Source organism: Rhea americana, unplaced genomic scaffold (assembly GCF_003343005.1).
Source record: "Rhea americana isolate MKP2758 unplaced genomic scaffold, rheAme1 scaffold_6, whole genome shotgun sequence".
NCBI classification, from domain to species: Eukaryota; Metazoa; Chordata; class Aves; order Rheiformes; family Rheidae; genus Rhea; species Rhea americana.
The window spans coordinates 2703154-2715852 of NW_028186756.1; the positions used below are offsets into that span (position 1 = coordinate 2703154).

Genomic DNA, 12699 nt, shown 5'->3' on the forward strand with positions numbered 1-12699 from the left:
TCCGGTAGGGTAGCGGTAGGCACGCGTTAACCTCGTCTGGTGCAGGATGCTCGTGGTTTTGCAAAAGGAATTGCTGAATTATTTTCTCTCTTGAAGCGCAAGATTTTTGTTCTTGTGGGGTGTCTGTTTCTTTCACAGCTGTTCTTAAATGAGATTTATACCTGATGAAATCAGTTGCTATCTGTGCTGTAATTCAATGTCAGCTTGATTYATTTGTCCTTTATCCTAAAAAAAATCCTCTGACAAATTACGTGAATGCTCTGTTGTCTTCTTTTTACTTTTTTTAATTGACCTGAACTACAGTGCCAGAGTATGTGTAATAATCTTTATTCTGTATATAATGTTCTTTATTACATTAGAGTATTTTAAGTTATTTTGCAAGTTGCAGTAATGTTCTACAGCCACCCCAGTCAACAGCGCGATCGGTCGCGCAGCGCTTCAATGCGGTGGAGCGTGGCATCGCGCCCGCCTGCTCTCTCCGGAAATGACGCGTGGCCGCGGGTTTCTGTGTCGTTTCAGACGTGCCAGGTAGCCCCCACAACCAGTTCACGTTCAGGCCGCTGCCGCCACCGCCGCCACCGCCGCACGCCTGCACCTGCAGCCGCAAGCCGCCGCCGCCGCCGGGCGACTCTCTGCAGCGGAGGTCGATGACGACCCGCAGCCAGCCCAGCCCCGCGGCCCCCGCCAGCACCCAGGAGTCCGTGCATCTCCACAACAGCTGGGTCCTGAACAGCAACATACCCCTGGAAACCAGGTACCGGCCTGCCCCGGCTGCCCGACACCTCTGAAACGTTAAACAAAATTCGGGGCGGAGGCCTCACGTTGACTTGAGAAGGTTACAGGGCATCACCGATGGGTCGGTCAGGCCCTGCCGAAGCGTCTTGATCTGAGGCCCTGTTGTCGTGCGCTGTGTTTGGTTCATCTAGATCATTAACGCTCGCAAAAGCGTGTTTTGTAAAATTTGGGGAGAGATTGGTTTCTTTAAGGTGWGCGCATTACACGGCTGTCTTAGGTTTGGGTTGTGTGCAGGCAAGATTGGTGCTTGCACGCTTGCGCCACCACCCCRCCTTCTCCCAGGGACGTTCTGCACAAGCAGTAAGCAGCGAACGGGAAGGTTGGTTTCACGTGCTCTGGCCACGCTGGAGTCGGTTCAGACTCTGGCATCCCGGGGATAAAAGATGTGAAATAATACTCAAGTAAGGGGGAAAGTAAAGGGGGAAATAATACTCAAGTATTATTTTCCTCTGTCTTTGTTTAAACATGTTAATGCATAGATGCACAAAGTGCCGTAATTGTGTGGTAATACAGAAATGATACAGGCCAAAGGTGTGTGCTAAACATGAAAAGCCTTACTTTGGGGAGCAGAGCACGGAGGGGGCAACTTCAGAAGCATCCACAAAATACAAGCKCAAATAATCTACTTTGGAAAATAATGGCAAGGAGATACATTCTGTATTCAGAAAACTTGCGATTCGGTACCCAGAAATCGGCATGCAGAGGTGCGTGCGCAGCTTCCTCTGACTTTCTGGCCATAAGCTTCTTTGTTCCTGGTAAGTATTAGCTAATTTGATGGTCTTTATATACCATTGTGTTTGCTGACTTGATGCATGTAACAGGCCTTTGATTTTATACAGCTTTTCTCTTCCTTTTAGAATCATTGTGACTGTAGCACCAAGAAGGTTTGACTAGGGTTTCCTTGGGTTTTGACATTCTACAATGTAAGAATCAYGGGACTCTCTGAAAGATACCTGGTGATACTCAGATGAGCTGACGCTGGACTAATCTGACCTAGAGAATATAATGTAATATGCATACTAATGTGGGTTTATACATACATACATATATATATATATATGTATATATATCCAATTGCCAGTTACTGCAATTATTTAATCACTGAGAGCCTTTTGATTTTATTACATAATTTAATTTTAGTATAAGTTTTTAAACATATAACTGCTGCTAAACAGAACTCTCATGTAGAATAGGTCTGTTTTGAAAGGCTGTGAAACTGGAATTGAAGAATGAGCTGATTCGTTCTGAAGTAAAACTTTTCTTTTTTGTCTTAAGGATATCTGCTTGAAATACCACAAAAGAATCAAGGAGCAAAGATAGCTTTTCTCCCAAATAAATATATACAAAATTTTAGTCCCTCCAGTCCCTCAATCCGTGTTTTTTCAAAGTTATATCAAATAGAAAAACTGAAAGCAATTTTATAATTGCTTCTATTTGAAATTCGTGTTTAAGTACATTTATCTGTATTTCAGAATATAATTTTGTCATTTAAGATTGAATCAAAATAGGGAACATTTAGCTTTTTGGAGATGAGAACTTGAGGGGAAAAAAGTGATAATAAAATAACAGTGAAGTAATGCACACTGACAACTATAAAAAATAAAAATTTCCAGTACTCACTCATCAGTAAGTATCAGTTAAATTCAATTATTTCTTAAACAATTTTTTTTAAAAACGCTCAATATTCCATAAATTGTTGGAGTCTGAGTTCCTGTTTACATAATTTGTATAATGATAATCTCTCTCATTTCTATAACAGGCCTGTTTATCTATACCTTCCGCTGCATCTAAACCTGACCTGTAGGCATTATGGAGCCATTKAGTCCTTTTTGGTTCTCTTCGGTGAATGCTTAGGTAGATCTTCYGCAGCCCTTCTCCATCTCTGGTATTTTCAGCCCTCCTTGTTGGGGGAAATACTTTATGGATTTCGGTTTGGTTTGTAAGCTCTTCCATTTTTCTGGCTTATTATTTTTACAAATTAGAATCTCCACACGAAGGATGTCATCTAGATATATACATATACGCACCTGTAGGATTGGATCATGGTGAAAGGGCAACACAGTAGATTAGGAATCTAAACCGGAGAACATGTTGTGGGCTGCTCTTCAGTGATTCCCAAAGTCTGGGAGTTTTCYGCTTCCCTAACCTTCGGTGGCTGTTGTGGCTGATCCTGTGCACCCGCTGGTAGCTAGCTGCAGCCTCTCATGAAGCTGGCTGAAAGGCTATATAATCTTAAAGCAGAATCTGCAGAACTGTTCTCCAAGGTATMTCTGCAGTTTATACAGGGACAAGTGATATAGCAGGGGAACACTGTAATGAAAAATGTTTGTGGTCACCACTTCCCAGGAGTCTAGAGCACAGAACACAATCTTGCGGGGGGGAAGAAAGAAAARAAAGAAAAAGCAGTYGGAACTTTTTTTTTCCTCCTTTAGCAGGGAATGATTCAGATGGAATTGAAAACGTCATTTTGGCCTAATATCTAGATTCTCTTCCCTTTCTCCTCCATTAATGTTCAGCTCTCCATTAAAAATAATCCTGCAAAATAAATGGAAACATGTCAATGGCAGCTGTATTTCTGTGCTAAATCTTTAATAGTACAAAATCTACCTAATATATATGTACCTAATATGTATAAGCAGATTTTATTTTTTTTTAATTTGGAACATTTGCAATCGAAAAGAAGATTTAGAGACAGTAATTTATTCCCTACTGTAATAACTGGACAAAAATCACAGTGCACATGTTYAGCCGTTTTATCCAGCAGAATCTCCAGTTAATCCATAAACAGCGCACGTGTTTGCAGTTTAGCTATCGCCATGTAATATGAGAGAATTTTCAGACAGGAAGAGATTTCCTAGAACTAATCATGTGACTGCAAGTCCCGTTTGCTCTGGATAATCAGAAACGAAGCAAATTTATGAGTCAGCTTGTAACAGTAATGTGTCACATTTACATAAAGAAAATTCTGTAGTTCTGAAAATATATTTCACATTCTGATTAGAAATCTATTCTTATATAATTGTGCTTTGAAAACACATTAGACTGAAAAGGGGTGTAGTAGAGACTTATACAGAGATAGTGCGTTCCAGAAGCTTTTCTGTGGAGAGGAACTTTATAGAAAAGGGCTGGTCAGAATTTCTGCAGGTGCTCTGTGCTGCATCGAAAGGTGTTGCATGCATGGACTAGTCCACGAAACGCTCTCGCCAGGACCCAACCTGCTATCCCAGCTTTTTAATGCGTAGACTAAATGAGAAAGGTGACATGACTTGTTCAGGTTCACAGCAGCTTCTGGCAAAGCCAAAAAATGGAATCTAGATCTTCGTCCCTGTCAGGGCCAGTTCTCTGCTTCTGGCTGTTGCTCTAAGAGCCCAAATGAAAACGGGGAGTAGGAACACCTTGACAGCTTTGGAGGATGAGATGTAGAATAGTCCTTGATGAAGAGCTGGAGAAAACCCGTACCTGTAGGAAACGTGACAGCTTAACCTGCCAGCTGACCGTGCTGCAGCCTTCAGGGCTGTAACGTGCCTCTGAATGCAAATGTGTGCTCTGCCTGTATGCTTGTGCCTGCGGGACTGAAAACAACTTGTTCATTATTAAAATGACTTAGGAACATGCAGTAATTTTGTTGTGTCATAAAGAAAATTATTTGTAAGTATTGCCAGCAAAAAGACTGCAGGGTTCTCTCATATCACATAAAAACACAGGAAACATCGATTCTCTTTTTTAGYAGCATAATGTTATTGGGCTCTTACATAAATTGATTTTTTTCTTCTCCCCCAGAATAAAGTACTTGTAACCTATTGCCTATTCCCTTCCTTTCCACTAAAATAATTGTTCTTTGAGTTTCATACGTACTTTGCTCTAATGTTTCAAATCTTATGATTTACAGTGTTATACATTGTCATTATCTCTGACAGCCCCATTTGAACATGGCTTACTGCTTCTTCTGGAGTGTGTTTTAAACCCTGACAATTCAGAGGAGTGTGTTTTTCATTTTCTCCATTCCCTGTTAGTTGACTCAGTGTTTGTTTACATATCTGATACTTTGTTTCTTTATGGTACATGCTATTTTTTTTCATTTCAGTCAATTTCCAAAATACAAAGAAAAAAAGGTTTTAAATRTGTATTTCAGTTGATAGTATTTATGACCCTCCCTGTATTATGCTACAGTTTCTTCTCATGGATAAACCAGTGGACATGCTTATTTTGAATACAGTTTGGCATTTAGACTCCCTGAGCATTAGGTGCCTGTTACTTTGTGATGTTTAAATTCTCTGTCAAAACATCAAAACTTACCTAATTCCGATTTTGTTTCAAAGTGTGTATTTTTAGTCCTGTGTTTTGTGCTTCAGTATTTTACACATTTGCTTGTTCCTTCCATTTTTAAATCAAATTTCTTTCTCGTTCCTGTAACCCATTTAGCAGCGTTGGCAGTAAGGTTAACGCTGTGCTGAATGGACTGAAATCTCCCTTCAATGCGCTGGCAATGAGCCAAGTGCTGTGAAAAAAGACAGCTTAATTTAAGCAATCTTATCACCATGGTAATAGCTCCTCTAAAGGGACAGTGAGGTACCAGACCATGAACCTGAGATTCAATTATCATTAATTTTTATAAAACTTTAAAGTTGTAGGATAATAAGAGAAGTATTTGGGGTTCAAGGCAGTTTTGATTTTTAGTTATTATTCAGCAATATTTCAGAGCCCTAAAATTTGGTTCTGGTTTTAAACCCTTAAGAAGAGTTTTGGAGTTTAAAAAGTTTATTTAGCCCCTTATACAGACAGAATCATTCCTTTCTGTGGTATGTAGTTGTTTAAAGTGCATATTTAAGACTCTCTGGATTTCTTTTTCCTCAAAAATACTTTTGTGGTGCTTTTTAGTATGATGGAGATACTAATAGCTGTCACTTACCATAACATTTATTCAGTACTGTGGTGTTCCCTTGTTCTTTTTTAATCAAGCTCACAATTATTTGCACTATTCAAAATGTATGTTCATAGCCATCCAAAACACAGAAGCCTGCACATACTCACTCTTGATCAGCTTAAGCTGGAGTCATGCTACACGCAGAAATAATAATAATATAAGCATATAAAAGTACACAAACACAGTGCCATGTAAGATCTTGGAAATTGTATGTTCTGGCCTTAGTCACTTCATCACCTTGAGAATGTTCCCCCATTGCAAAGATGCAGAAAGCATCTTTCACACCTTCCTTTTCCTGCCTTCAGCTTTTCCACAGCAAACACAACGGCAGATTTTTACAGCTCCGAAGGCAGACAGGTGTTGATGACCCTAAAGCGCCAAGCAAGGAGACAGTCACTGTTTGAGCAGTGCARCTCATTAGTAACTTGTTTGTGAATGGAGCTTGCTCCTGAGTTAAATGACCTTAATTGTGGTTATTCCAAAAATAAATGCAGAGGGATTTCGCTTATGATCTTTCCTTCAAATCATGTTGTTCACTGTCTGTTATTTTGACATGGCTCTTGTATTTTGTCATTTTCTACCTAATTAAGCAATAAATCTAACCTACAGAGAGTCTGATCGTATTAAACACAGACGCGTGGCAAGGGTTAGAAATTCAAAGTCCCATGTGTTTTCACTGCACAGAAGAAAAGATCTAAAAATATTTAAGACTTCTGAATTGAAAAAGATATATTGAAAGCCATAAATATGGCTGTGAACTTAATATAAAAGCTGTAAATATGACCCTAAATTTAATAATGCAAGGATGAAACCATCTTTTATAGAAATAAAAATGCAAACATTTGTCAACTCCAATGAATTACAATTTTAATGTCTCCAGCTATAGCACTTGAGACTCTATCTTCTTTTGAATAATTTTGAATCCAATCACTATAAGGCAGTTTAAATTGTTTGTATACTCTACTGTATTTTTTCTTTGGGAAAAGGTCAGGTTTGGGCTTCCCTGGAACAGTATGATAGTGTTTGTATGTGTAAGTGTTTTTATTCAGACTAAATACAGTAATTTAAAATGCCGTGCTGTAGATACTCTTTGCTCGCTTTAAATAATGAACTAGTGTATAAAGTAATAAATAAGAGCAAAAAAATGTTGTTATTTTTTGGCTACCAATAACCAGGTTAGCCTGGTAGCTTTCTATAAAACACAGTATCTTCATCTACGAAATCAGAATCAGACTAATTACAAATTTTGAAAGAGAAGCGTATTAACCAGTTAATACAGAGGGCCTAATCTGATTTGGAGACAGAATATGTGTGGCAGAAAGGGACRTAGATATGCAGAAGATCGTATCTTTCCATTTTAAGAAGAAACTCAATATGTTTGGAATGTTATTGCCAGGAAACATGTATCTATCCCCTGGATAGCTTACTTCCAGGAGTTCTGTTCTGGAAGATTAGATAGTATTTAGATAAGTAAGGTGATATGCCTCTTGCCGAGTTGAATTTGTTGAGTGTTATTTGTCATTGCTKCAGTACAGCTTGGCTTTTGACTGTCTGCATGCGAGTGTAGTTATTTGGATGTAGACTGYCTGCTAGCAGTAAAAATAGGAAGGAATATGCATGAGTACCCACGGGAGGAAACACATGGCAAAGAGAACTATGAGGCAACTATTTCTACTTTAGTTATCTCATATTCATTTGTTTGTTTTAAGMCATGTTTATAAAAACAGATGTGAGCAGCAAAATCACACTATTGCTGTATATTTTTCCTTCTTTCTTTATGATTTCAAAGTACCCTGCAGATATTATATAACTATTCATTGTAAAACCTTTGTAAATGGTATTGTAAATACTATCGTTCTCCTTTTACCAATGGAAAATTAAGAAATTGCAGAAAAAAATAGAATAGACCATGAGCTCCCATAGTGTTTGCCCCACTAATCTCTGTGTACACTGATCAGTTTTACTCAGCTCTTGTTTGAGTTGTACCATTTGTTGAAGTCCTAATCCACAGAAAAGCACTTCTGAATTGAAAAATATGGCGTTGGTATAGCAATGTCACTGTCTGTCATTGTATATAATAACAAGAAAGCCCATACTGATCTATACAAGACTAACTTTGGCCTGCAATTAGTAGCTTTTATTTTGGGTGCTTTTTCACTGAATGGCCAAGGAAACTGGAAGAGGATTGTATTTCAGATGACTGGCCCATATTAGAACTGTTCTTGATTGATTTTTGGCTCTTTCCTGCGTTTATATAATTACTGACCCAGATTTCTGCCAGGAACTTGAAAGCTGAGTTACCTGGTTAAGGGAACGAGTTTGCCTAGGGCAGGGACGGGCTGGGTGGGGAGTCAGCATCACGTCCCTTTTGTTGGTGCTCTCTAATGAAGTGATTATCAAGGGACACGGACAGCCTTTTTACATCCTTTCATGTGCAGGGTCACAGGGCTAAGTTTTCAAACACTACGTAAAGTAAACATGAGTGTGTAAAGGGAGGCAATTCTGTGTGAACAACTCAGAAGGCAAATCCAGCTCAAAAGGGAATTAAAACAATGCAGCTGTATTCCCAAAGACAAATCTCTGGTGGGTCTTTAAATGAATTTCAATTATACATGTAAAGATAGAATCATATAATAAATTAGATACGTAGTTTTCATGACTATTTCCCTCTTCTTTCATCCATGTTCTCATAAACAAATAGCTAGAATAGGGCATAGTGCTACACCAGATACAATTATAGGTCAGATTCTATCTGTAATTATGAGTTATATCTTATAATTCACATAGGTTTTTGCCAAATTGGTTTTAAACAAGACAGTATAGGTAATATATTATTGTGATAGCATAGCTGTCTTATTTTTATATTATGTACTTCACTGAGAGCCATGTGAGATAAGGAATGATTTATACACAGAGGTCCATATTCTGATTATTATCTAAGTTTAGGAATTTCCTTCTCTCCGCCCTTATTCGTGGTACAGAGTAAGGTGGACAGAAGATCAGTACAGAGCAAGTTTCTGCTTCTTTCCACTGTCACAGGAAATACTGCACAACTAAAAAGGATCACAGGCTTGTGGTCAATCCTAGCCAAAGCAGATGGGCAACTATATCCATTCCAAAGATAATCTTTTGGCTACCGTCTTTACATGTTTTGGGGATATGCCAAAAATCAGAGAGCATTGGTTTAATAATTATGCTATTGAAGAATTCCCTTCTGTTAGCATCTACATTAGAACTGTTTCAGTTATCTAGTTAAATTTGAGCATTAACAGTTACACAGCTTAGTTAAAAAGAAGTTGAAATGTGTAAATGACCAAACTGAAGACCTTCTAACTTTGTTGTCAGTTATGCAGTAGATTATTATGCTTTTAATAACTGCTTATTGAAACTGAAATGCATACAAGTACAAATGTGTTCATACCTGGCTTATCCAGGAGAAATGCAGACAAATCTTTTGGCCAAGGCATTGCAAGATTTCTTTTGTATTTCTCCTAATTCCTCCATTGGATTGCTYTCATATCTCCTTTAGTCCTTCATTTTTCTCTTACAAATTTGTAATTTTTAATAAAAGAAAGGAAAACATGTTGCAATGTACAAGGTAGACTTCCAGGCCTACAGATTTGAGGTTGAAACACAGGGCAAGTGCTTAGAACGTACAGAAGCAATGCCAAGCACTTGTCAAGTGTAGAGAGGGACATGGCTACAGTACTGGGATAGCAAAATACTTTCTCAGGATTTAATTAAGGAATCCTGTGTGTCGTTAATCTAGTTTCTATAAAGGTATTGCATTATTATCACATGAATTCAGCTGGGATGTTGCATTATGTGGAGCTTTTACAGGACTTAGGTTGCCACTCCAGGTAAGAAGCCAAAAGTATGTAACAAAACTAATAGAGAAATGTGTGAAGAAAGAAATGAATCACCATTCTCTAAGTTTTTCCTAACTAAGAATTCAACATTTTTACATGAGCTGTACTCTTGGAGTTATGTGCCATTGCTCTTGAGGTAGAACAAGAGCAAGACACTTAGATGAGCCACATGAAACCACTCCTTTACTGAAAATAAGCTTTCCTGCAGCCAGCAGGACTAAGGGGGCTGATTTCGTGTGTTATGTCACCTGAACTTCCCAATAACCCTTGTCTGACTGGAGGTCAATGCAGCAGGTCCGGACCTCAGTGCTCCTGGCCGATACAGACCCCGAGTCGTTAGCCCCTGGAGGCAAGGAGCRCAGCCGGCAGGAGCCTCGCAGGGTGGGCAAGGAGCTGAGGTTGTTAATGGGAGCTCATTAGGTTTGGGGTCCCCTGTCTCGTTGCTGATTTTCATGAGACTGGTAGGATCTTTTTCTTCCTCTCAGATTTGCTTGAGGAAATTCAAAGTTTTGAGCTTGTAGAGACGAACAAATAGGCAAACAGACATGGTGATTAAAAAAGAAATTTTTTTCAACTGCATGTTTTGTACAGTGAAATTATTACTGAGCCTTGAATATTTTTATGTCTTGGAGTTATCAGCATTATATTAAGTGACTTTTATTTCATAGATGCCTTGTAGATTATGACTTGTATTTCTTTTTCTAAGAAATCTTTCTTCTTCATCTTTATGAATGGTTTTGACATTTTTGTGAACATTTAGAACTTTCCTACTTAGTATGAGTGGTCTTATCTATCATTCTTACAAATCCTCTGATTTTTCTTGTGCTCTCAATTCAAGAAAAAAAAAAAGCCTTACCTTTTCTGTTAGATTGCATATTAAGGCACATACCAAGCTGTAGTCACATATAAACTCTTGAACTGCAATTTTTATTATTTTGCTCTTTAGAGGGAGGCTGATATTACAGAATTGATAGCAACAGTTTACAGTGTCCTAATGTCCTCTGGGAACAGTGGTGTGCTTAGACTGATGAGTAGTCATCTGAGTTTATGAGAACATAGTCACAGTCCAGCTTTGGAAATCTGTCTTTGTGCCACCAGTGTTTTTCAAATTCTATGGAAACGTTGTGAGGTACTCGTTATACGCTCCCCAAAATGGAATGCATAAACAATTGCGGCTTGTAACGTTTTCTCAACCGTATTTCACTGGTAGCTCACTGTCAGTGTAGCGTGGCATCATGATCTCAGTTTTATAACAACAAATTAGAGCTATATGAATTCTCCAGCGTGTGACTATAGTTTTCTATCTATCTGAAGGGTGGGGGGGGAGCTGAATCCATCTTGTGTGTACTCGGATTCTCATGCTCTTCTGCTATTAAAGAAGTCCCCTCTGCACACTGGGCTATCAAGCCACATTTATAAATCCTTGTGCAAGAGAATGAAATTATTCCTGGCTGTTGAATGCGAGGCTGTTAGAGCTTTAATAGTARCTTTCAGTTCAGAATCTCCTTGCCCTTACCTCTGATATCTTTGAACTGTGCACCGTATAGGACATTCAATATTGCCAGTATCAGACCATTTTGCAGTAATTTCCATTTTTTTTAATGAAAACGTATCGGATAAGTAGTTTTTTTTTCATTATGTCCGGAACATGTAAACGGATTGAAGAGCTATTAGCTGGTTAAAATAAATTTATTATAATACTTTTTTATATCATGATTTTTACTTCTGGTCCCTTGAACATTAGGAGGAATTTAGTGGTGAAGTTCACCACCACCTGAAGTCTAGGTGGCCATGTGTCTTGTTAACTGCTGACCAAAAGGGAAGGCAACCACACGCTTGCGAAGCCTTCCTGTGAGACAGTCTAAATAACCAAGCGTGTTCCAGTGACCCGACACGAGGGAAGCAGAGGTACGTAGTCTTGTAGACAGGTATATTGTTTCATTGGAATTTRTTATGTTACTGTATTTGAATTTAATATTGTTGAACTCAGCTAGTTACAGGGAACGTGCTCAGAGCGTGGCCGTCTGTAAAATAAGGGCCGTGATCTGCACGCCTGCAGCTGCGCRGTCCTGGTGAAGGGGCGGCGGGTCGGGCCGCGTGGTCTGACGTGCCCCAGGGTGCTGTCCTCGGGCACGTTCGGGTGTCCGCAGTCGGCTGAGGACTGGCTTACGCCTGTAGTAAATACGAAGCTGGAGCAGGTTTTCTTTTGGTTTTCTGTGCTCTGGCGTTTTGGAAGACTGTAACCTTTCCTTTAAAGTCCTGCAATGGAAGTTGTACGAGCGGGGGCCGCCGGCGCGCCTCGGCTCGCGGGTTCCTCTGCGGCGCGCGGCTCGGCGCGCCTTTGCGGCCGGCTCCCGAGGGCGGACGCGGCGCTCTAGGAACGCCGCCGGGCTCCGGGGGTCGGTTCGGCTGGTGAGGAGGCTGCGAAGGAACCGGTGCTTCCGGAAGAGGGACGCTTCGCGTGGTCAGGCTTGGCGGTGTCCTTCGCTGCCGCGGTATCCGAGCTCCTCGGACAGTGAGTTGTCTTCTAAAAGCTAAATATCCCTTCTCTAATTCTCCTGGGGAGCACTTGCCRGTCCTGAAAATCATCCATCTGCCTGCAGATAACCGCTCTGTGTTCAGGCCCAGAGCCTGCTCTGCGAGGTGCACCTTGCACCTTATTTTTTATGCTAATGTCAGTCTTTACTTGGGTGCTTTTTTCTTGAAGGCAGTCCTCCTACCCGTACTGAAATAGGTCTCTAAATGAGCTTGCTAACAGCGTATTTGAGAATCACAGCAAGCAAAAGCATTTGAAGAAAAGCTGCTTCCCATATAGCTCAATTAAGAGTCCTAAATAGATCGTGTGCTTTCCCGTACAGTAGCTAACGTTCTCCAAATGGGTTGTCCTTGTGGATTTTCCACCAAGTTGTCTCCTTTCTCTGCTTTTTGTTACTCTTTTCCTATACCCCGGTGAGAATCCGTATTTAAAAGAAATAAGTAAGTGGCTACTCAGAGCGGCGGTGGTGGTTTCTGCACTCGTTTCAGGCTGCGGCCGAGCAGATGGCCTGGCGGGGCGGCGCGGCGCGGCGCGGCCGTGGCCCCCAGCCGGAGGGGAGAGGAGGGGAGGGGGCT

General features: G+C 40.2%; 1 protein-coding gene across 1 annotated transcript in view; it reads left to right on the forward strand.

The window, feature by feature from the left end:
* The window catches only part of TENM1 (teneurin transmembrane protein 1), a 240114-nt gene that overhangs the window by 82589 nt on the left and 144826 nt on the right, over nt 1-12699 (forward strand). The window contains exon 3 of the mRNA XM_085319789.1: nt 520-754. Coding sequence (XP_085175915.1) covers nt 520-754 — 235 coding nt within the window. The remainder of the gene's footprint in view (nt 1-519; nt 755-12699) is intronic.